The sequence below is a fragment of the Trachinotus anak genome, unplaced genomic scaffold (genome assembly GCF_046630095.1).
Source record: "Trachinotus anak isolate AG129_WGS33_773 ecotype Australia unplaced genomic scaffold, CSIRO_AGI_Tana_v1 ptg000031l, whole genome shotgun sequence".
In the NCBI taxonomy this organism is placed as follows: Eukaryota; Metazoa; Chordata; class Actinopteri; order Carangiformes; family Carangidae; genus Trachinotus; species Trachinotus anak.
The window spans coordinates 240,587-265,580 of record NW_027273882.1 but is presented as its reverse complement, the minus strand read 5'-3'; the positions used below and the strand labels follow the sequence as shown (position 1 = coordinate 265,580).

Genomic DNA, 24,994 nt, shown 5'->3' with positions numbered 1-24,994 from the left:
CCCTTTTGCCAAAAAGGTTGACGCTGAATTATGATGTGAGTGCTCCCTGCTCTGTTCTACAGACCAAACAAAGCTATTTCGCTGGTGCATAGTCCAGCTATTAGTATAATATTAAAGTAGAAAAGGAAAAAAGACGAGCATGTTTCCAACTGTCTGCACATGCAGGGCAGCATGAAATTGTGAAATACTCTGAATTCTTGCTGAAGCACATAACACAAGTGTTGGTTTTTATGATTTAAAGCTCCATGTGCAAACCTGTCAGTAAGAAAGGCACAGATCAGGGCTTTGGCTTCTGTAGACATCTCTACATCATCTGGGAAGATCAGAGAGTTCTTGTGGTTCATGATCTTTCCATAAGTTCCCACCAAGGACTCAGCATAGAAGGGAGTTTCACCTGCGAAAAAAAGACCTCTTGTACAATCATTGATTTCAGAAAAAATTGCTGGATTCTAACAGTCAGAAAGCACAAAAATAATCTGTTGGGCTAAGTTGTTGATGATTACACTGATGACTCAACAGCTACAGCTTTACTCCACCATCCAAGACAGGATTTTACATAACATAGGTGAAACATCATATTCTATTAATAGATGAGTCCATAATAAAAAAAAACATGGCTGAAAAAACAGTAGGTCACTTACCAACTAGCAACTCATAGATAAATACTCCTACAGACCACCAGTCACACTCCTGGCCGTAGTTACCATCACCACCCTGAGACTGGAGCACCTCAGGGGAGATGTAGTCTGGTGTGCCTACAGCTGTGTCACAGTGCACCATGCCTGTCTGCAGACAAACAGATACACAAGATATGCTACAGAGGGAAAGCAAATAAAGTGGTGGAGTTTGGGGATTAATCAGAAAATAACAAAAAGGCCGAATGTCCACATTTCCTGTGACCCCAAACCAGTTACAAGTCAGCCTTTAAGGGGATAAATGTATGACACAAAGCTATAAAACACACTGTGGTGTGTTTTTTTGTTGTGACCTATATGTACAACTCCCTGCTTGTTCCTACCTTTTCCTGTAAGAATCACACAAATTAAATATAACATAAATATGTGTGTATATAGACAATTTATAGAAAAGGTTTAACTCTACTAGATGGTTTTGACCGTATTTTTTATACGAAAGAAGGAAATTATATGAGACACACTGTCTGCTGGTAGATTTTCAGAGAGCTCAAATGTGTGAATCCACTTGTAAACAAGCTATTTTGAAATTGCTGTGGCAAAAACAAAAGGTGGAAAAACACTTGCTGGCTCACACCGGAGGCTGAACCTCTGCTGTAATCTAGATTGGTTGACAATAACTTCTGGGGCCTTGCAAAACAACCTGATGCAAGATTGCAACCCTGGGCTTCACTTCACGGTCTGAACACTTGGTGGTGCACAAGGGCCCAGATAAAAGGACACTTGTGACAGAAATGTAAATTCACTATCAGTTCAAGTAATCCAGGAGCTGTATTGTCTTCAGGATTCAAGGCCTGAAATTATTCTAACATTAATGGTTCCCTGGAGCTTAAAAAGATCCCCAATCTAGACATCTGAAAATAACAAAACGACCATAAACGTAACCTACCGAGTCCATCTTCATGCATGTGCCAAAGTCGGCCAGTTTGAGGTGTCCATGTTGGTCCAGCAGCATGTTGTCAGGTTTAACGTCGCGGTGGATGAAGCCCATGGAGTGGATGGCGTCTAGAGCCAGCACCACCTCAGCCGTGTAGAAGCGAGCCCACTTCTCAGGTATGTCGTAGTTCATGGTGAGCGTGACCAGGTCGCCTCCAGGCATGAACTCCATCACCATGTAGAGGTGACGGTCATCTTGGAAAGCACAGCACAGCTAGGAGACAGTAAACAGAGTCAACTGACGTCATTCAAAGCCTGACTCAAGAGTCATTGTGGTATTTTTCATGGAACAACAGACGAGTGAAGTTACAGATTATTATCTCCAACTTGATATGAAACCAGGTTGATTTCACTGGGCTGGGAAAAATCTATAATTGGTCTATGAAAGTTTGTATCGTCATGTCTTGCTATGCTGCACCTCTCTTTTTTTTTAAAAACATATTTATATTTATCAAAAATTATTAATTTTGTGAGATTACTGTAACTACATTTAGTTTGAAAATGCATTTTATTCTGATTATGTATCAAGCTCGATCATGAATTGTTCACATAGTGATGTCAGCATCATGTGACCAGTTTGGTGTCTACATGCTGTACTACTGCACATGCTGTCCTCTACGTCGTCTTTTCCATTTGCCTGAAAGACACCATGTAGAGTCCAAATGTTGCCTTTTTCAGTCCATGTTTAAACCCAGTGTGTGGATATTGCGGTATATAATCGGGTTGTATCTTATCTCTGTTATCCTATCTGCTTTGGTTATTGTAATATTTCAAGCTCTTTAAAGATACAGTATCATATAATCACGTGATGTGACGATTATCACACTGTAAATTATTGCTGTTTACACTGGATTTAATATAGTTCTTTGTATTGTATATATCATTTATGGTTCTGTCCATAATGTACACATCATAGCTGCAATCATTTGTACAGCACGTTTTGTATTTTGTTATTGGTTTATTTTGTATGTATTTTATAAAATTGATGTAGAATTACACGACCAAAGATTTTATCTATATGGTCCATCCCTAAAATTAAGTTTACATATGTAGCATTTTACCCTAGAATTACAATCTTAATACAATCCAATGTTCAACTGTCAAAAAGCTTTAACATTTTTATCCAACTCTATTACTATATATGGATTTATTGATTGATGGATTTATTGAGGGGAAAAGGAGGAAAGGAAATTTATGGCTTTTACTTGGATTCATCTCAGCTATGTGTTTCATAAATTAATATTGATCCAGTACAGTTTATTTGCAACATCTTCTTTTTCCCTTTTAGTCTTTTTTATTCAAAGTGTAATTCAAACAGTGAGAGGGATCAGACTTAATATTAGAGAGTAAAGGTTAGAATAATATTTATTGCGCCTGGGATGATAACCACTATATGATGTGTCCAAAGGAGCCAAGCATCTAACTAAGCTCTGTTCTTTCTCTGTAGTGGAAGAAGAATCATCATGTGAGAATTTCACAGAATAAAACCTTTACATGTGCACACCTGAACGATCCAGGGGCTGTTGGAAAAGGCCATGATGTGCCTCTCCTCCCAGAAAAAGGCAGAGTCTGACCGCTTGATCATCTCAAATTTGTTGAGCTGCTTCATGGCGTAAACCTTCTGAGAGGCCTTGTGACGGACCTGCAGCGGAGGCAGGAAAGGCAAAAGGAGACACGTTGGAGTACAAACTGCTCTTGTTGTCCTTGTACAGTTACAAGGACAACAAGAGCAAGATTGTAAGAATGTCACAATGACCAAGATAGGGAGGGAGGCAGAGGCAGAGAGGGGAACCCGCAATTGTAGCACACACCCATACAAAGACATGCTTACACATGATTTCAGGCAAAACACAGTAACCCCCCACCCCCCAGGCTTTAGACTCCTCTCCTGCACAATGAGCCTGTCCAGACTTGTTTCTACAACCAGACACTCAGCAGAGACCAGACTCAGGCTTCCATCAGTACAAGAGACACACATCTGGAAAAAGTGGAAGCTTAGAAGAATTACTGCTTTCCCAAATCCCCTTTTTAAACCAAAAAAAAAAAAAAAGTCAATTATGACAATTATATCTGAAATACCAAAAACAACTTCCAGACGCTGCATAGTTTGTATTTCTGTCGATTCTCAGATTGTTGCTCCCTCTAGTGGTTCACATTTCTGGTATGTTGCTGCAAGCTGCTGCATTTCATAAACCTCTGGAGAAGAAATCCTGCGGCTCCACCTCCATTTCTATCTGCTGCAACTTGTTAGGTCAAAATGTGCAAGGACGCAACCACACATACATATCTATTAACTCTTAAACATCTCACCAGCTGCACTTCTCCATAGGCTCCTCTCCCGATCAGCTTCACTTTTTCAAAGTCCTCGAGCTTCACCTGCAGCTCTCGCAGCTGACTCACCGCCTTTTCATCTGTGGGACGGACACACACATCACACCACAGCAACGCAAAGGTCAAGCTGCAACCATGTGGCTTCACGTGGTTAAAAGTGCATCATTTTTATAAAACACAATCTTATGTCACACATTACAAGTGCACAAAAAAAAAGAAAAAAAAATTTATTTGAAAAAACAATAACGCTCGACAAAAGTAACACGTATCTAACTTTTACTGATCATTCGGCTTTGCTTTAAAATCTGCCAGGACTAAACAGCAGTTAATCTGAAAGTCATTTCAGTTGTTTCTTATCTCTTCTGTGACCTTTTGCAAATTACTTCTGTGTACTAAGTACTGTCTGCGGCATGAAACCTGTAAAACTGAGACCAAAAAAACCCAAGGTTTGAAAAGTCATGCTTTTGTTTATAAAAAAGTACTATACATAAAGTTTTTGTGTATTGACAAACAGGTTATTTTCATAATTTTCATTTTCCTCATAGCAGAGTGTTGTTTTCTTTCAGTGTAAAACAATCATCATAGCAAGTTGCAGCACTTACATCGGCTCAAAAATGCCTCTATGTTCTTGTTTTTCCGCAGGGCTGGGTAGTTCAAATCATTAGCCAATGCATTCATGGAATCCTGAGAGACAGGAAAAAAAAAATCAATCACACTTTGTAAATAATCAGAAACATGGTGTGTATGTTCGATGACAAAAGATACTTCACTTTCAAGTTCATCCTCCCCCAAGTGTAATAAAAACCTTAATTATCTACATGTTTGCCCCCGAAACAAATATCATTTAACACTTGAAATATTATTGCTTGGGTTTGGCTGGCTTTTTCATGAACACATTGAGAATCATGAAAATATAATCATGTTTCAAGGATGGATTCAAGTTTCATTTATGTTAGGAACTTCATTCAGAGTCATTGCTCTGTTAGGACAGGCAGCCCTGACCTACTGCTGAGTCATGACAGATAACAGACGTGAGGGAATGGAGGAAGGAAAGAAGTACACTTTTGTGAACTGTGTTCTCCTAAATGAAACATGAGCGGTAGAGAAAACAGGGCAGCTAATGTGCAGCATAGCGAAACAATGACAATAGGGTGGATGTGAAGACATAACAAGTCATACAACAACAAAAACTCGTCACATGATGCCGTTACGGCCCCCTGCCCAAACGCAGGCCTACCTACACCCGCTCCAGCCAAAAAACACACATTCCCCTCCCTACAGCTGAACACACAGGGGCAGGGGCAGCATCAGACTAAAAGCCAGGGCCTCAGTAGTGTCATCAGTGCTTAAATCGGCGGTGTTGGGTTTCACGAAGAACCAAAATGTCTCTGAGATCCAAACGCATGAGGCTGGCAGGTGGCTGGGTGAGGGTGTAGTATGACCCTCAGTTCCCCAAAAACAGGGGTCAGCTGGAGTCATTCAGCGTGTGTGTAGTGGCACAGGGGGAGAGACTGAGCCACAGCAGTGTCTATCGGCCTGTTTGTTCGGGGACATGTGAGTGGGTGGGCAGCGGCGTGTGGAACAATTCTGCACCTTTAAATAGCAGCGGTGAGGAGAGATCTCCCCCCACCGCAGACGGGTGGAAATAGACCTAAAGGCTCAGAAGCTATTGTGGGACAAACAGCTTATGGTTCTGGATTCAGGCTGAGCGCTCAAGGATCTGTGACACATACACAGTGTGTGTGTGTGTGTGTGTGTGTGTGTGTGCTGTTTCAAGCTATGAAGTTCTCCAGGGTGAACTCTGTAATATTTGAATTGTATATAAATCATGCTCTAACTTTAGCAGACTCAACTGAAGTATGTGGAGAGTGTGTGTGTGTGTGTGTGTGTGTGTGTGTGTGGTTTGTGGGAATATGTGACTAAACTGATTATAATTTTTATTTTTTTCATTCACTGAGTGAACTCCATGAAAAACAGAGACACACTAATCCAATATTTCAGATGAGCATCGGTGTTGATACTGACTTTAGCAAGCTGATTGAGTGTCAGCCATGACGTGACCCATCCACATTAAATACTGTTTATTGATGTCATGATGAAAATGTACTAATCCCACTGTCACTCATTCAGTCACAGTGGGCGACCGCGTCATTGTTCGTGCCACAGAAATCTCCTGGCCTCATGTTACCTTACAAAACTAGAATTACCACCTCACACTTGTTTGCCTCCAGCCAACCAGACAAGTTGCAGTTTACATCCTTGTTGGCCCTGCTGCAAATTCGTACTGAAGACTTTGAGGGAATTTAATAAAAGATATTAAGAGAGACACAAAAAACAGCCAGATTCTGTGTGTGTGTTCACATGCTTGGCCAATAAAGCTGATTCTGATGGGAAACAGATTTGTAGCCATGACAGTAGGCAATGCTTCGAATATGGATTTCGCTGCAAAGAAGTTACAGCTTCTAAAATGTGGATACTTCACACACATCTTCCACCATCCCCAGATTACTGTCACCAATTAAGTATCTGACCAAATGTGAAGTATGGTCAGAATCTCCACCTCTGTTCCTGAGTTATAGTGTTAAACAGTGGTTAGAAAAGTGTTTTTGCAGAACATCAGACATTTCTATTAAGTTTTGTTACAATTAGTGTATAAATTCCTGCGTTATGGCCAAAAATGTGTTTTGTGAGGTCACCGTGGAACTTAACCTTTGACCAACAAAATCTAATCAGTTCATCCTTGAGTCCAAGAGAAATTCCCTTAAGGTGTTACTGAGATATTGTGCTCACAATAAAGGGATGACCAACCCGAAAACCTAATGCCTCCAGCCACGGCCGGTACTCAGCCATAAAAACTACACCAATACAGACACCTGGGCTTTATGGGTTTTATGAACCTATGTGTAATGCAACTTCTCCAATTGGCTGTATTTTGTTACAATTACATTCATTTTAGTTACAGCATATATTAAGATCTACTTTACTGATTGGTAAACTGACGATTTTGTAAATGTATGACAAAACTAACAGATGACATTTAACAGATGACTATTAGAGCAGGTTTTGCATTCTTCTCTTATTGTCTTGCATTGAGATGATGATGCTACAAAAACAAGCCGCAACACCGGTGAGACAATAAGACCCGATATGGTGCAGTTTAAGTCTCCAGGAGGTTCTCATCATCAACAGGCCTTTATCCTTTATCATAATATCATACTCCTATCCTGTGATTCTGACCACTCTTTACCGTGGACAGTCGGCATGTGTTGCCTTGTGGTCTGAAAACTTTAAATCTCTCTTCCCCCTGATTGAGCCTCAGCTCAGTCAGAGTTTGAGACACTTCGATCAAGTCTGATTTTCCCCTCTGGAATCTGGACAAATCTGAACATGATTCTGCAGTTCCGCCTGGGTTGTGTCTCCTCTCCACCCTAAACAACACCACCCACCCACTCCACTGTGAGCTCACACCGTCAAAGAGCACATTCGGCAACAATGAAGGTGCTCAGATTGCATCAAAATGAAAACCACGTCCCTCTCAAGCAGATCCGGTCTCCGCCACTCTGAAGGGTACTGAAGGAAGATGCCTTCCCTGATACAAACTAGGCCTGCCTTGAATTGTTCCTCAGATTCCTGAATTAAATTATGCCTTTCCTTTCCATTAATACTATATCAATCATTATGTCTGCATACTAACACTGATACAGACAGAAAGTAGTACTGACTGGCACATTCAGTTCGTTAGTTATGTGTAATTACTGAATATGCTGACCAGAGTCTAAAGTGTGGTCCTACAATTTCCAGCCAACAAGTCCTTATATTTTAGGACCCGGAATCAGCAAATGCTTTTAAAATGTTTTTATGAGACAAATTACTTAAATAATCATCAATCAATTGATCAGCTGATCATTACAGCACAGCATACAACCACATAACAGTTTAATTAAATAGTGAAACGCTGACTGAAGTTCATTATCTTTCATGGTAATTATTTGTCACCGAGCCCACACATGTTTAACAAGTCTTAATCAGTTACCATATGTAATTCTTGGTGAAATAACAACAATCATAATCATGAAGAAGTTAAATGATCACTCAATTATTTGATTGGTTAATCGACAGGAAATTAATCTGCAACAATCTTGACAGTTTTTTTTTTTTTTATTTCACTAATTTTATCAAGCAACTATGGCAAATATTTCCTGGTTCCAGCTTCTAAAATGTGACAATCTGTGGCTTTTCTATGCTTTATTTTATTTCAAATTGAAACCCTTTAGGTTTGGGACTCCTCGTCAAACAATACAAGACATCTGAAGATGTTTAACTTGGGCACTCTGAACTTGTGTTGGGCATTTTTCACTATTTTTCATAGGCTAAATCGACAGATTATTTCATAATTAAAATAAATCAGCTGCACCCCTGCAGGACAATCAATGAAGAAATATAAAGCTTATCTTCCAAAAAGCTCCACCGTGTAAGATCCAAATCCTTTGTTCCAGAGATTAAAGAAATTCTACAAAAAAAACATCTTTTGTGTGTGAACACAACAAAAATAATTGCAGACAAACAGGAAATAGTGATGTGAGGTCACGATGGGGGTTATCTCCATCTCAATTCCAGGAAGTGACTACAGCTTCCTGAGCGGTAGCTCCCTGCATTAGGCAGCATGGTGACCATTGTTATCGCCACTACAGAGCTGCTAGGAACCAGATGCAGCTGACTATAGTGCTAAAACTGAAAATGATGAGTGGTGAAGTGGACGTGGGCTTAAATGGAACAATTTTGTGCTGCCAGCCGATTATGTGATAGTAGGAAATAAGATGGGGTTGTTCTTGTGAAGCTAAGAACAGTGGCTTTACTCTGGATTTTACCTGTGACTCATCAGCACTCAGAATAGACACATTCCCACCAACAGGAACTATTTCAGACAGAAATGTTTATGTATATACACCATCAAATCTCCTTTAACAGCGCACTTGTTGACCTCAGTAATGATCCTTAATACACGCTTGGATGGGGTTTCTTTCCAGATGTCACCAAAATAACCTGACTAACAACCACGGCTGGTGGTGTTCTGTTAATATCAACCCCGAATAAAGCAACTGAACATTTCTCCATCTGATTATTTCTTCTTCTGAGTAAAAGTATGAATCCAGTCTTAACATTTGCCCAAAGGTGTCTCTGGGTTGCCTCAAAAAGTATTACATTTACCATACTGAAATCTGTGTCTTACCACCAGCACTGTGTTGTGGAATGGTTTTGCAAGAGAAGACCTACAAAGAAAGTGCAGTTTTAGATAACAAAATCATCTCCAGCTCAAAAATGTGTAGTTGATGTCGGATGTTGGGGCAGAACGGCTTAGCAGGGGCAATAGGTTTATCAAAGTTGGCAGAGCACATTCTTGGGACAGGTCAGAGAGAGGGCATGTCAATTAGAGGCCACACCAGGGGACTCAACAGGTAATCACAAACAGACAGTGATGGAGTGGTGAGAGAGAATGAGTGAACGATCACTTTGATTTTAAGGAGGGTACTCATTGGTTGTTTTGTGTACATCCTTGAATGAGTTTCAGTTTCACTTAAAGAAAATTATTATAAACTTAATTTCCTCTTCCTGTATTAATCACTTGAGAAGCATACACATTGAGTTTAGGTGGGGTTTCCCCTCTGCTACATCCCTGATTAAAAGTCAAACTTTCAGGCAGTTGTTTTAATGATCTCACTCACAAAGAAAGAGAACTGACCAATCATTGACTCATATGATAACAGCAATCTGTATTTTTCTCCCTGTCTCCATAAACCGTGTCACTGGGTTATTTATTTTGTTTATACACTCCAGCTGTTATGAGACGTGTCTCTTCAAGTTATCCTGACAGAACAATTACCCGGGGAAGAGCTACGCTTATATGTAAATCATTATCTCTTACTCTGAGTCATGACACCTACTGTAGCCTACCTGTGTCGGAGCCTGAGGGGAAAATGAAAACTCACCAGTAGGGTTTCCAAGTTTAGTGCCGACTGAGGGTTCCTCATCAGGGACTCCAGCTTCTTCAGCCGGCTTTCCAGTCTGCTCTCCGCCCCGAGCATGATTACAGTGCAGTGAATTCAGGTCAAATGACTTGAAAAAGCAAAAATACAAAAAACACCTGTGGATCTGTTTTTTTAGTTTTTTTTTTTCGTCTCAGGACACAGGCAGGAGGTAGGCGCACTCCGCCGCTACCGCCTGGCTCAGCTCCTCATGTCAGCTCAGCTCCTCTTTAAACTGCGGCTTAATTATTTATCTGCTGCCAAAGTCCGCTGTCTCTCTCCTATTTCATTAATATGTCATCAGAGAGTGAAAAGCAAGCGCACTCTTTGGAGCCGAATGAAGACGCACCTCACTTCCAGGTGCGCTCCGTCTGCTCCCAGGTAGCGACAACAAAGTCCGACCCGACCACAACGTGTCCAACCTGTGGCACAAACCACTGTCAAGCCAGAGAGACCAGGACTGTACGGCTTCCGGTGGAAACTATCAAATTAAAACTGTGGTCGAACTTATACCTCAAAAAATACCTCAAAAGGAGAGTCGGTAACGATAATTAATAATATATATTAATTCTATACGTGGATATACAAATTATCAATTAAAATAATGAAAAGAAAACAATTATTAGTGGGACAGGTAAAAAAAAATAAATAAATGAATAAACAAATATTTGGGGGGAAAGGAAGAATTTTGAATTTATTTTTCCAGACATAATGCAGCAAGTGCACTTTCATTTATGTCTTTATTCTAAACAAGGTAAATTAATTTAATCAAAACAGTAAGCATTTGACTGATTATGTAGAAAGTTTTGAAATAAAAGAAGATAAAGATTAAAACAACTCAAAATTCAAGAAGCTCGTAATGCACCTTGAGGGACTTTTTTTTTTTTTTTTTTTTCAAATCACCCAACTGTGATTTGAGAAGGCAAACACAACAAATAACAGTCTCGGTATTATGTGAGGTTGGTTAATGCTTCTATTCTGAAGGCAACACCCTGCATCCGGTTTTGTGGAGCCTAACATTACGTGACTTGACAGAAGTAAATCCCGTATCCCACATCTTCCCTCATTACCTGTGTACTAAATAAGCGTTTTGAATACACCAGTCGCGTAGGTCTGTTTTCTATCCTGCCCCTGGAAAGTTGCCCCAGGCCTGGTTACCACTTCCCCCTACAAACCTCCAATCACTGCTCCCACCAAGCCCCCGCCAAGCCGGAATTCCTGCTCTCTTAACTCATTCATCAGTTTTACCGTCACTGCACAGTCTCTACCAACCTTCAGTATTCCAGGAATGCTGATGTGCAGCCTTGCGCACGCACTGGCACTAAAAATAGAAATTTACAGTGTGTGAGAGAAATCCCTATCTACAGATCGACATCTGCACGATTATTTTCTGTGAGAGAGTTAGTTAATGACTGCCACAACTGCCACAATAACCAGACATTGTCTTGCTCTTAGAATAACTTTTATTTATTTTACTTTACAAAGAGGTCTCCACCAAAGCTCTTGGTTACTGAATCGGTATTCAAATACAAACAATGTGTGAACAATCTATTCAGACAGTGAGCTAAATGTTTGTCAGGGGAGGTCAGAAAGTACCTATGAACTTCAGGCAACAGGAGCAACAGAATCTCTGAAACACAAGCATTTTTTTTGTCAAAACTCTGGATTAACACACAAACTGTATCAGGTCAGAAATGGCAATGATTAAAATGTGCAATAAAACCAATAATGGCAGTCTTAATAATGTCTTTTTTTTTTTTTTTTTTTTTTTGGCCTCTGGCGTCAGAGTAGAGGACCGCTTGTTTGACACACCATAGCTATTTGCATGGAGTGATGTCATCACTGACTCATACAAGCTGTTGACAAAGTCCCCTTGCCAGCCGAGGATGACACTGACACAATGGCATGACCTATGGTGAGGATGTAGGCTGGAATGAGTGGGGAGACAGTCAAATGTGTTGCCGCTGTAGGCACATGCACGCACATACATGAACACACACACATACACACACACACACACACTAACTGATAGTCATGTCGTTTTGGAATGATGGCAGGGGTCGGCCACATTTGGAGTTATTCTGGGAGTAGGTGGTGATGACTTCTTATCCCAGAGGACTGTTGATGTTGATGTATGACACTGCTGAAATAGGCAATAATCAGATTTAAAGATAAAATAATGGCAGCGAGATGTGGAGGAAAAGCTATCTACTTGGCGCTGGATACCAGTCGGTTGGCACTGTGATGTGTGATGGTATGGGTTTCAGCAGACTGGCCTGTGGGCCTCCTGGTGCTTTCTTGTCAGATAAGGGCAGGTGCAAAGTTACACAGGCAAACACTGCTCTCTAGTGGGGACACAGTATATAAACATAAAGACAAGGGGCATTTAAGAGCTCAAATAGTACAATCATCAAAGAAAAAAAAAAAAAAACAAATGAAGAAATAAAGCACTTTTTGTGAAAATCTACAGATGCATCATCCATAAGTTAATATTACATCAAATAGTATCTGTGTAGAGTTCAACTAGAAAAACTGAAACCTTGCAATGGGACAAGTGTTGACAAAGCCTCTAAGTGATCTAGCTGGTTCAAATCTCATTAGGTATCCCCAGTAGCGGGAACTGTAATACTGATCGCTGCATACTACAGCATTTGATGGTTGAGTATAATACCACATTTGGTAATATTAGAAATCTGCTTTTGTTTGTTTGTTTTTTTTTTTGTTTTTTATTTTGTGTTTTTTTTGTGTGTGTGTTTTTTTGTTGTTGTTTGTTTTCTTTAATCATCTGATCAGAGCATGTAACATAAAGAAAAAGAAAATCTGAATCAGGACCAGTTAAACTGTCATGAGCCATGAATGTTCATGATCTAAATTTTCTGTGAATATGCATAACACCTGGTGCTAAAAGTGATTCAAATTCTGGTTTGCTGTTAAAGCTTTGGCAGATCAGTTTGACGTGAGGGAAGGTCTGTAAATCACACATTTCTGTACCAGCGTCATCATGACGACTAAAGTGTTCACAGACCGTCTCAGCTACTGTATGTCAGTAGGCGTCCCCTCATATATACTATGTAGTTTTACATTGTTTTTGAGGAGGCAGAGGGAGCATCCTCTCTCCTCAGAGATTGCTTTATACTGCTCAGTCGTCTGTCTTAACAGCCCAGTCAGACTCTCTGCACAGTGTGTTAACTGCCCAAGGATAAAGTCTTAATCTCAGCAGAATTACTCTCCTCCCTTGAAGGGAAGTGAGCAGAGCAGGGAATCACAGGCAATCAGTTGTGAGGAATCAAACCTCAGAACTAGTGTGTGCAGTGTGTACCGTATTTAGATTGGGGCGGAGAGGTGGAGAGGAGAAGGATATACTATATTCCTGGCTGTCGGTCAAAAAAATAAAAAAACTCCTGAAGTCTGAGCCCCCGTCAGCCAGGTAACCCAAAACCTGGAGTGGGGAGTCAGCGTGGGATATGGGGAGAGGAACAATGTGGCTCTTTGTGCAAGCCAGGCAGAGAAAACAAACCGTTTCCCCTGGAAAGAGATCATGTTCAGGTTCCATCTGAGAAGACCACACAAGGCTGATCAGAGCTCTGTCTGCTGTGTGGAGCAAGGAGAGGAGGAGGAGGAGGAGGAAGAGGAGGAGGAGCGCATCTGGGCAGCCACACTGACTTGTGCACACACATCCACACACACATAGACACACTTTGAGGCAATGTCAGACAGGGAGAAGATCTGAGATGCTCCATATCAAACACTCACTGAACACAACACAACACACAAGCCAGCAATACTCTTTGGTCCAAGACAAAATGTGCGACTGTGTTATGTTCTTCCCCCCACGTTGACTTGTGATAATGTGGCCATCTGGGCTGCTTCCTGGGTTGGCACCCTGCTGGTCTACAGGCAGAGCAACACTGGTGGGCTGACAGGCTGGGGGACAGGCTGGAGGGCGTTAGCACTGGTGTTGTCCACAAGAGGGCGTGGCACTGAATCTGGCACTGCCATACAGTGTTACACAGGGAGTCTGTTCATTAGGTGGAGAGAGAGGGAGAGCAAAAAAAAAAAAAAAACAGAAAGGAGAGGGAGAAAGAGTGGTGAGATGTTATAGATTCTGGGCTGAAGCTGTATAATTTCCATTTCTACCATATCTTATGTCAACGCCTCTTACCCTGGACACTCATTCCTTAATCCACCCATTCTACATAAACACTGAGAATGAGGCTTTTAGTCATGTCAACGCTCAGAGAACTGTCACACAGGACACAATCAAACCAGGAACATCTGGCCCCTTTCTCTCTCGCAAACTTACACAGACTTTAATTCAAACACATATTAAACGTAAACAGACGTGCACACACACACACACACACACACACACACACAAGGACCAAACCAGGGTTCTGTACTCCCTCAGTCCCATTGCGTTTTAGTTTCAAACGCTCAGCGAATACCCATGTGGTGGGATCGGATTACACGAGGCTATAAAATATCCCAAATAAAGGCAAGGAAAAGTGAGACGAAAAAAAACGGGCTGTTTCCTGAGGTGAAGTCCTCCAGTTGGCTGCTGATTCTGTCAGAGAGGGAGATCTTTTTTTTATTTTTATTTTTTTTGAATAGACTTTTAGCAGTGGAGACAATAGAACAGGACAGAAATGTTCAGCACAGAGCACAGAGGTGGCCAGCTAAAGTCATTCACATACGGCAGCCAGCTCCCATTACACACAACGCTGGGGCATAAATCCGTCTGCACGACACAAGCAGCACGCTGTGATTTCATATGTATTGGTTACTAAGGGGGCGCATGAAACCACAACAAATGACAAAGAGTAAAGTAGGAACTCGTTTAGTGAAAGGGAATCTTGTTACACTGGGGTATAAGATAAAGGTTTATGTAGTACTTTCTCTATCAACAGCCCCCATTTTTGAACACAATCATTAAGGTGACCCCTGGCCTTTCGAGGCTTGGAACAGAATATGGAGAGAAAAGCAGGCCAGTTGAAATCTAAACCCCCTCTGTAATATCAGCGGATTAATCTCATGACATACAGTAAAATGGTAACGTGATCTCATTATGGCCAGATACCAGCGGGTGAGGACGACGGGTGGTGTTACAGCCATTTGGACTACCAGTCAGGCCAGTGAAATCAAGAGGGCCTTTGATTGGTCCAAAGTAAGGAGGCTTTTCTGCTGAACTCTAACAACAACATCTGGTTGGCAGGGGACAGCGGTGGTGAGTGAAGAGAAGGAAAAGGACTGAAAGGGGGAGAGCAGAGAGCAAAACTTGTACATGGGAGAGATACGAGCTGAAGCCAGAACAGGGTGTCATTATGACATGAGTAATTGGATCGCTCTGGTTCTGCCCCTGTGTTTTCTAATGAAGCCCCAGAGCTCTATCACAGCTGAGGGCTGGCTCTCATATTAACAGCGCCTTGTAGTCTGCCTGACAATCACCTCTGTCTGTACAGCGACCTCAGAGAGATGTCTGCACTGCCTCACTTTTCATACTGTGAGAAGCAAGAGTTTGACTTAGGCATCACATATAGACAACCTGCCTTGGCTGTCTGAGTGTCAGTTTGGACAGGCTATCCAATAACCTCAAGGTCACAGTTTTGATTCGGCAGCACCCAGCTGCCCTTGCACAAGACAATGAACCTACTACTCTCTCATACATTACAAATGGCTCTGGGCGAGAGCATCAGCTCATTGGTTAAAATGTAGAAATCTCTCCCTGCCTCTGAAACAGACACACACTCACATATCTTGGCAAAACTGAGCCTAGAAAAACAGGCTGCCATGCAAACAAAGCATTGTGACTGTCAGGTTGTGGTGAAATGATTGCCTTTCAAAGTGACTCTCACTGCCTGTGCCCTCCACCTCCTTCCCCTGTTGTAACCTTAGAGCACTGAGGAGTGCCAGGTTACTGGGATTCTCTATCTATGGCGCCATGCTGTTTAGTGACCGCGCACATACTGTGAGACCTGTGATTAAGCTTGCCCTGTGTATACGCAAATGTGTGTATGCGCACATTTTCCAATCCCTGGTTAAATGCCGTTTAAAAGTAATTGCTGGTTTTTAATTTAATCTGTGCAGCATACCACATGGGTGGGGTTTGCCACACAGAACAAAGCAATGGGATTTAGAAAGCTTATGCAAATACAGTTAGAGTCAACTTGGCATATATTCACCTGTCAATCTCTGAAATACTCTGATGCAGTAAATCCCACCCATGGGCTGCTAGTGGTATGTCTTCTGCCAATGTCTGAATAAAATGAGACAGTAGTTCTGGTCCTACTTCCAAAGTGCAATCATTAGTACCGAATACAATAACTCCTAGTGAAAGCACATCTATCTATACATTGCCGTGCTGAGTAATAGAATCTCTCACCTCCATCCTCTACTTATTCTGATCTCGGATTCGTAGACATCGCCTCTTCAGAGCAGGCTCCATGTCCCCAGTACTAGGCAAATTAGCAGGGCTCCGCAGGCTACCCTTGTCCCTGAGTTTGGGCAAGAGCAGCGGGGTGGTGGTGGTCCCACCTGTCTTTGGTGCTGTGGGCAGGGCATAGGCATGGTCCTCATCAGGAACATGGGGGTCCTCTCCTACATCCCCGACTACTGCTAAGGGCTCTTCTGACTGACTGACTGGGCCCTCAACCCGCACAGGGCCAACAATAGAGCACTTGTTCTCTTTGATGGCCTCCAGCTCACAGATTGTGGGGTCATGGGGTGGTGCTGTTACTCTTTCTGGTAGGGAGGAGTCTGGACTGGAGGGTGTGGATGAGGAGGACATCCCATTTGGACTGTGGTCCTGAGATTTCAGGGCAGAGGATGTGACATCATTTGAAAAGCTGCTCCCTGTGGGGCTGGGTGGGGTGTGTGAAGGTGGGGTGTGAGAGTCCTGGTGGTGGTAGACAGTGTCATGATGTGAAGGGGACTGTGATAGAGGAGGGGTGGGTCTGATGATGTCGTGGAGCCCTGATCTGGTTCCCTGCCCAGTTCCTGACTCCCCCTGTCCTGATAGGTCCACCACTCCATTGGCACTGGGCTCCAACTTCACCTGGGTTCTCTGAAGAACCCTTTGGATGACTTGTCGGTCCGACTGCTGCTGCTTATAGTCTGTCAGCCCCTCTGAACCTGGAGCGGAACAGGGGGATTCATTGTACTGTGCTCTGGGAGAGGATGTTCCACTGTTGAGTGTGGATGTTGGGGATGGGAATGGCCTCTCTGATTTAACCCAATCTGTGTTGGGGTCAGTTGGTGAGGAGAGACCTTGAGTCAAGGTTCCGCCCAATTTGTTGGCTACCAATCTACTGTCCCCTTCAGGGAACCCTGGAGATGGCAGCCTGGTAGACCTGGATCTACTCCTGTCTGCACCCTCTGGCACAGGCTGGATAACTCCACTGTGACTTGGAGTTTCTAAGGTTGCTTTAGAAGGGACTGGAATTGGGATAGGAATTGGTATGGGAACAGGTAGGGGAACAATGATGGGGTAAGGGACCAGGACAGTGGGCTGGGGCAGGAGTGGGCTAAAGGAAGGAATGCCATAGTTCATTATGGGAGGCATTGGGACAGGACCTCTTGGCATCATATTCAGAGGAGGGGAGTGCAAGCCAGGAAAGTAGGCTCCTGGAAAGGGATGCATCAGTCCAGGGGGATTTATGGAAGAGGAGGTGGGGGGCTGCAGGTGAGGAGAGTGAGGAGGTCTGTGGATAGGGCTGGAGGGGGGACCTGGGTGTCTGGGAGGGTTGGTAAGGGGGCTTTTCAGGCCCTGAGCATGAAGAGGTGGTCTGATGAAGGGGATGGGGATCTGAGGCACTGGCTGATGTTCCAGAGGGGGGCGAGGAGGAGGTGGAGGAGGAAGGGAAGCAGGATGGGATGACACCTCCACAGCAGGAGGCTGGATGGGTCTGTCCAGGGTTCTAAGCCCAGAGACAGGGACCTTGGAAGAAGAAGAAGAGGATGCTTCTGAAGAGGAGATGGAGGTGGATTCTGCTGATCCATGGATTAATGCAGGCCCTTTGGGGGAGAGGTTTCTATGACGGGCTTCCCCTATACTGTTGTTGCTGTTCCAAGATTCAGGAGTGAGTAGCTTTTGCCCGATGACACTGCTGTCCGCCCTCCCCTCCTGACTGGTTCTGCTTGGGCTGGAGCTGGTGCTGGTGAGAGCTGCACGTGCTTCTCTGTAGAAAACATCCATCTTGTACTGATTCAGACACTTGGTGCTGCAGAACTGGAGACGTTCCTCACCAGATCCGAAGTCGAGGTACTCTTTAGTGTGACGGACATGCTTGCACCAATCACATACCTGTGGCACAGGGGAGAGAGACTGTGGGGGGTCATTGAGGTGATACATTCTAGCTGAAAACTTTAAGATCTTTGTACACTAAGGAGAAAGACTGACTCTTTTCCAAACCTCTTAAGGTAAGAATGCAAGCTAGGTGTCTGTAAAGTTGTTTTAATCTTGTAATTTCATAGCATACTTATATTAATACATTGCACTGGAAAACAAAAGATACATTGATAGTGTCCTCTTACTCTGACATTGCTGTTTATTTTCAACACCAGTCTGGGCGAGTCCTCTGTATGGGGGTGCTGAGGGGATCTCTCACCATGGAGGTCTTCATCTCTGGCCTGACAGGGGAAAACCACAGTGTGATACACATGGCAGCTGCTGTGAAGCTGTTTGTCAGACCTGCATTTGATGGATTAATTCTCCAATTTATGATGATGTAGCTGCAGTTGCTTTAAATCAAAGTACTCTCCTGGAATCATTCTGTGGTTATTAAACCAAATCTGAGCTTCTTACATAACAAGATGCAAAAAATAGCTTATAATGAATTGCCTTGTCATCAAGATTAAAAGCAGTTTGAACTTCACACATGGTACCAAACGCTAAAGGGCATTACAACAAAGGAAAATTACTCTGTTGTGAAACAGATATGATCCTACAACTGAGTAGGGAGATAATGCATGTGATGTATTGTCATATTATTAATGGCCTTGCCAGTATTAATATAGGAAATTCCTCTTGATTCATGTAAGCTGATCTGTTGTGGATCTGAGTGCTCCCCCATCTCTGTGACCCATTGAGTCGTGTTGAGTTACGAAACATGAGGCAGCTGAAGGTAAGGTATGCACTGAAAGTGGACACCTCGCCCCAGGCCTCCTGGCCTTCCTCTCAGACAAGCAGCAACAAGCCAATGGCAACGCTTTCCTCCCCGCCTTCGAAAAACTAGAGAGCCTGTTGCACACAGAGTTCGTTCAACCCACCTTTTTGTCCCTGCTGCCTTGTGAATAAACCTACCACAGTATAAACAACAGCAAGGGTGAAAGGCGATATAGCTGCATATCACCTCACACCAAAGAGGGTATATCCCTGTTGTAAAGCAAGTTGAAAAATCATGGCAGTGTGCATCAGAGCGGTCCTGTGTAGTTGCTGTTTTCCTGTCATCCAGACCAAAGCCACTTAATGGTCCTCCATTAACGCGAAACTGATACTAAGTGTCCTCTACACACTTTGACCTCCCTCTCACCATTCCTATACTGGCTCCTCCATACTAACTAGAAAGTGTATTCTGAGAGACAACCCCCCCTTTTTAAATTCCTGTAAATTAATCCATCAGCTATGACCTCACTAGATCAGGAGTATCCGTTTCTGAAGGTCTGTTTACCTGCCAGAAACCACTTGATGCTTAGGTCTTGGAGGCTGGAAGAAAATCTGTCCCTACACAGTACCTGTATGTACTGCCCATGCAGTATGTACTGCATGGGCTTCTGTGTGAACTCAACACATTCAAAAATATAAAAACAAATCTATAGACCATTCATCAACATATAGATATCAGGATTTTCAACAACTCTTCAACAAGGGACAAACCACAGTTAAATACCTGTGACTGCCCAACAATTTTTTGTGAACCACTAACCTTATTGCGTTTGAAGTAGGCCCGTCTGCAGGCGGCAAAACACTTTTCACTGCAGAAGCTCTTGAGCTCCGCGCCCATACATAGAGAGTAGCGTTTTACACCTTCCTTCTGGCACCAAACGCACACTATCTGCACATTCTGAACATCTTCCACTGCAGGGGGAAATGAGGGGAGAGGAGGGCGGTCAAGTCATGCAGCTTGCAAAGTGGTACACAACTTTGACAAAAGCTCAGTTCCAAAGAAGTGTGTGTGTGTGTGTGTGTCTTATCAGGGTCTTCATTATGGGGGATTTCAACATCTCGCATGAACTCAAGAGAAGTGAATTTGGTTTTTGCTCTGAGAACAGAAATTGATTCTTTAGCTGATTTTCTGATCTGGCTACAAACTTCCAGTAGGATGCACCTTACAATTAATTCCTGAGAGAAGTCTAAGGGAAATATTCTTTCAGGGAGCCCAGAGATCCTGCTGCATCCCTGTTATTCCTTATTGTCAGACTTGTGCATCTACAGTGCAGTTTGTAAGTGAATGCACAGTGATATATTTGTATTGTTTTGACTCAGAAATCCAGCACATTGAAATGAAACTGAGGTTCAAGGGTTGACCTTGTGAGTTTTAGTTTAAGGGTACTGTCATCCATACTGGGTGAACATGATCAGTAGTTCCTGAAAATTTTGAACAGTGCAGGACATGGAGAGGTTAATCAAATCTGGATGCAAACGCCTTCAATCAGCAATTTGTGATCATTAATACAGTTTATTTTAGGTCCAGTGTATTGGAGAACACAGTAGAAACAACAGGAAATGTGAGAATGGGCAAATACTGATGAGCGGCATGGAACATAAAGGTGACGCTATGGAACAACATCAGCTTGTGCATCTGACAGTTATTATTATATTTTAGTGTACAGAATTTAAAATGATCAAATCTTTACCTCTTAATGTGTTGCCCACATACCTGCTGATGGCTTTATGAGGGGGACAATAACAGGGGCACTCTTGTGCTCCTTGGGGGTGGTCAGGGATGAACTTGTCGAAGAAGAGGAAGGTGAAGATGAAGGGACACTGGCGGAGTCTCTGTCTCCACTCTTTATGGCCATGACTGAATGACTGACTTTGGTGTCCAGGCTCTTGGGTTTTGGCAATGAGTTTTCTGGAAGACATAAACATAATGTAACATCATTACTTGGATTTTCTATGTAATACAATAGTATAAATCACTGTGTGGCTAACGTGATACTGTAACAACTTCAGCACCTGTGGCAATGCCCCACACAGATATTTAGTACAAATATGTTGAGAAACAATAGATGTTTCTGAATGAATGAAACTTGAGAAGTTGTAGCTACAGGTGAGAATGTCTAGTGAATTTGAACAGTGACTCATGTCTGCACTCAAACCTGCAGAACCTGCTGATTAGTGTAAATTCAGTGCTGTCGACACCTGCCCTCACCTTTTAGCACGGACACATGCTGACGCCTCTCTCTGTAGTTTCTGATCTCATTGGCCTCTGAGTCTCTGAGATCTACTTTGTCATAGCCGTACCATCCCAGCAGCTCGTTCATGGTGCTTTCTGCAAATGTCTGCATGAGAAAAGAGGCAAAAGAAATCACTGATTAACGTTCTATGTAACGGGATAGGGTAACTGAGCCATGGCCTGCCTGCAAATGGGAAATTGTGACCGTACATCTTAGGGTTGTTAGTGGAACTTTTTATCCTATGTTAAACATAATCAGACCTTCCTACTCTGAATCAATGCGAGGGATTCTTTCTCAGCCCCAGCCCTGTTGGAGAAATGAATACAGGCACAGTGGAGTACAGTATGACGCTTTTTCCATGATGTATTCAAGTTGTTTACTCTTGCTAAATCTGAGACGGAAAGGTTTAAAACCTAACACCAGTGTGAAATCTATGAATCATCCTTTGTTTATCTCTTTTAATTGGAAAAAAGAGGGAGAAAAGAAAACTGTTCTCCGCAGATGGGATGTGTGGTCTCTTTTTTTTTTTTTTTTTTTATTACGACCAGATGAAAAAAAAAAACAAAACACAAAGGTCTCTCTCTTTATCCACCCACCTCTCTCTGTGGCTTTGGGAGAACCGGATTGGAGGAGAAACCTGATCCGGAACGGGCAGAAATCAGAGCGGGACACCCAACACCACAGCGAGGTCCCACGGTTCTCGGAAATGCCCCACTCCTCTCCCTTCTTCTCTCTCCAGTGTCCACCACTCTCCCTCTCGCTCTTTCTCCAGCTTTCCCTGTCCCTCCCCTTGCCCCCACCTCCCTCCCTCCACCCACCTCCCATCTTCACCATCCTCCCCTCCACCCCAGCACCTTCCAGCCCTGAAACCCGACACAGCTCTGCCTCTCAGGTTTCACCCTTTTCCAGCACAGCCAGTCTGCTGTGGTGGTGGTGTTGTAGTGCTGTAGTACTGACTGCACATTCTTTCCCCTGCTTTCCTCACTCCGACCTCTGCTCTGCACTAAGGGCCTCAAAGAAATGGATCTCTCCCTTGCTTGCTCACTTTCTGCTGTGTGTGTGTGTGTGTGTCTGGGAGAGTGTGTGGGTGAGTGCAAGCAGTGGTATCATATCCAGCTAAATATGCCTAACGATGATTAAAGTTAAGTATCCGATGTCTGGTGCGGTGCTCGGGTCTGACGTGGAGGGAGTAGGTCCGAATGTGCTGTTGAAACAGATGTATTACAGAGACAACACTAGGCTGGACCTCAGCTGAGCAAGAAATCAGTTTGCCTCCCTGCCCTCTTGTCTGTCTTTCTCTGACTCTCTTTCCTTTGGCCCTCTCATCATTTGACTCATTTTAAAAAAGGTGCACGTCTCTGGATTTCACTCTACAATTAAAGTCTTGTATGTTTCCCATCATGCCTAATTTGGACATTGTGGTGTTTCCCCAGAGGGACTACACTGATGACAACTCTGCTATATGCATACAGCTCAGTGTCATTTAGTCTTTCTGTTTTCTTGTTAACCAAAGACAGGGCAATTTTTTTTTTTCTTCACCCACCCCTCCACTTCCCACAATGTTGTTTTTGTTTCTTTTTGGCAGTTCAGACAAACATCTGCTTTGTGAGAGTGACAAGCCATATCCCAAACCACAGAGAGAGTTGCAGCCAAAGGCAACAAACCGGGGCCGACCCTGAGATTCAGCCCAGGCAGGCTTACATCAAGCGGGGATAGCGTTTCGCATGTTTTGATTAAAATTAGTTAAGTTGTAACACTACACCTCCCCTGGATATCAAACGCTACAATCCAAACCACTTACACAAAAAGAGCACATTTCCTCTCTCACGAAAAGCCAGAATCTCGCCCCCTCCCAAAAAAAAAAGAAAAAAAAAATGGATGTCTTTTTAGATTTCTCAGCTCCTGCTTGAAGGAGCCTCAGATATCCCTCACCACCACAGTCAGAGTCTTAAATAGCCAGTGTCCAAACCCAAACAAAGCAGACAATCCACGGATTAGTTTCCATGCAGTAATAGGCTCATAATGGTGGGAGGGAATCATGTCTGTTGGTGTGGTTTTAACTTATTATTGCCTGTGCAGTGGCTGTCCTTCAAAGCAAGAGGCAGAGGAGAGGCTCTTAAAGGACATGTGTAGTGAACAGTTATATTCTGATAGGAACTTCACTCTGGTGTGATGTTTGCATCCTGAAAAAAAAAAAACGGTGTGATAGTACATTAGTGTTTCCCCCACTGTGCTGAGGAAGGCTATTTAAAGGATATAAATGCCCTCTCTCTTTTGGAAGGCATGAGGGCAAGCCTCTGTGGTAGAGCAAGTGTGCGCGCCGCAGCAGCGGGGAAGAAGTGACGCACATCTGGATCTCCGCTGGACATTAAGAGTGTGCGCGTCCGGCCACAGCTGGCCTGACATGGCGTCATTAGAAGGCAAAGGCCAACCGACTCTTCTTCACTGCTGAGGGCTAGGATCAAAACGGCCCGTTTCTCGCAGAATGTGTGTTTGTGTGTGAGATTTTCAGTTTACACTAATAATAAATATTTATTAGTCAGTTTATTGTCGTCCGTGGGGGTAAACTCTGCGCAAGGCCCAGCGCTTTTATAACAGCCTGCGACTAAAATGTCTCAGTGAGTTATGATTGCTTACATAAAAGACACAAGGAGAGCATTCATTGAAAACAAACCTAGTGTGTGTCTGATTATTCCCAGCTCTGATTTGTGCGCAGTTAACTCTAGCTGGTCTCAGTGAGAAGACGTTGCGTGCGTAAAAACAAAAGTTATCTTCGTTCAAAAAGAAGTGTCACTGGATACGATCTTATCTAACACTGGCACACAAACTCACTCTCACCTTCATCTCTTGGTTGATCTCCCTCTTTACGGGGTGCGCGGGTTTCCTGCTGCGTTTATTTTCCGGTGGTCTCCCTTTCTCCATCTCTGGCATAGTCCTGGTCTGACTGGATCCGATCCGGATCAGAGTTGGGTGTCAGCTGAAGTAGTTTATTGGAGCGGGTCAGAGTGAAAGCTGTCACTCCCGGTGACAGCGGCTGTCATTCCCGGACGTCTGAGTCCTTCATCTGGGGCTTCACACCATTCGAGTTCACTGAACATGCGTGCGCTCCGGGCTGGAGGCTCCGCCGCCGAACAATCCACTCTCCTCTCCACCACTGTCAAGTTCCTACCGGTACCCAAGATATGTCTTCCGGTCAGCACTTCCAAAGTAAACCCCTACTGACACCCTACTAACGTGTTTTCCCTCATGCTAACAATCAATAACGTAAGGAAGAAACTCTGATAATAGGATTAATTAAAACTGAATGACAAAATACTTTAAGGAAAGAAGGAAAGAAGAAGCTAAAATCCTTTTCTTCATCGTGATCCCAGCTAAATCTTTTATTAGTTACCAACCAAAGGACCTGTGCAGACACATGTATATATATATATGTATATGTCTGCACAGGTAATTTATATATTTAAAGGATATAAACATCAATATACATCTGTGTGTGTCTATATATATATATATATATATATATATATATATATAGACACACACTAAGACTAAACTAGGTATTATTAGGCCAACTATCCTAGTATCAGAATGGTTTGAAAATAAAAGTGGGTGTGATCA

The 24,994-nt window shown here is 43.1% G+C and overlaps 2 protein-coding genes across 7 annotated transcripts in view; both read right to left on the bottom strand.

Annotated features, from left to right (window-relative positions):
• The window catches only part of LOC139612174 (rho-associated protein kinase 2-like), a 33,377-nt gene extending 22,962 nt beyond the window's left edge, over positions 1-10,415 (bottom strand). For all 5 annotated transcript variants that reach the window (XR_011686455.1, XM_071467464.1, XM_071467465.1 and 2 more), the window contains exons 1-7: positions 9,947-10,415; positions 4,562-4,643; positions 3,939-4,039; positions 3,133-3,270; positions 1,582-1,842; positions 642-786; positions 256-394 (exon numbers count right to left, since the gene is read on the bottom strand). Coding sequence is in view for 4 of the 5 variants with exons in the window: in XM_071467464.1 (XP_071323565.1) it covers positions 256-394; positions 642-786; positions 1,582-1,842; positions 3,133-3,270; positions 3,939-4,039; positions 4,562-4,643; positions 9,947-10,042 (962 nt within the window). In the remaining variant the exon portion in view is untranslated. The remainder of the gene's footprint in view (positions 1-255; positions 395-641; positions 787-1,581; positions 1,843-3,132; positions 3,271-3,938; positions 4,040-4,561; positions 4,644-9,946) is intronic.
• A 2,264-nt stretch (positions 10,416-12,679) lies between these two features.
• On the bottom strand, positions 12,680-24,509 carry LOC139612356 (sine oculis-binding protein homolog). Of its 2 annotated transcripts, none has more exons than XM_071467845.1 (7): positions 24,215-24,509; positions 21,352-21,481; positions 20,857-21,051; positions 19,903-20,054; positions 18,512-18,607; positions 16,362-18,302; positions 12,680-14,000 (listed from the first exon to the last, which is right to left on the bottom strand). In XM_071467845.1, the coding sequence occupies exons 1-6, from the start codon at positions 24,305-24,307 to the stop codon at positions 16,371-16,373; spliced, it is 2,598 nt and encodes an 865-aa protein (XP_071323946.1). In that variant the 5' UTR covers positions 24,308-24,509; the 3' UTR covers positions 12,680-14,000; positions 16,362-16,370. The 2 variants fall into 2 exon arrangements, with proteins under 2 accessions (XP_071323946.1, XP_071323947.1); XM_071467846.1 differs by having other exon boundaries at positions 12,689-14,000; positions 16,362-18,281; positions 24,215-24,490.
• Positions 24,510-24,994: the final 485 nt, after the last annotated feature.

Coding starts and splice junctions, on each gene's coding strand:
- LOC139612356 (XM_071467845.1), bottom strand. CDS start 24,307: ATGCCAGAGATGGAGAAAGGGAGACCACCGGAAAATAAACGCAGCAGG. Junction 21,482..24,214: donor AGATCAACCAAGAGATGAAG/GTGAGAGTGAGT, acceptor TTTCTCATGCAG/ACATTTGCAGAAAGCACCAT. Junction 20,055..20,856: donor CCTCATAAAGCCATCAGCAG/GTATGTGGGCAA, acceptor TTCCCCCTGCAG/TGGAAGATGTTCAGAATGTG.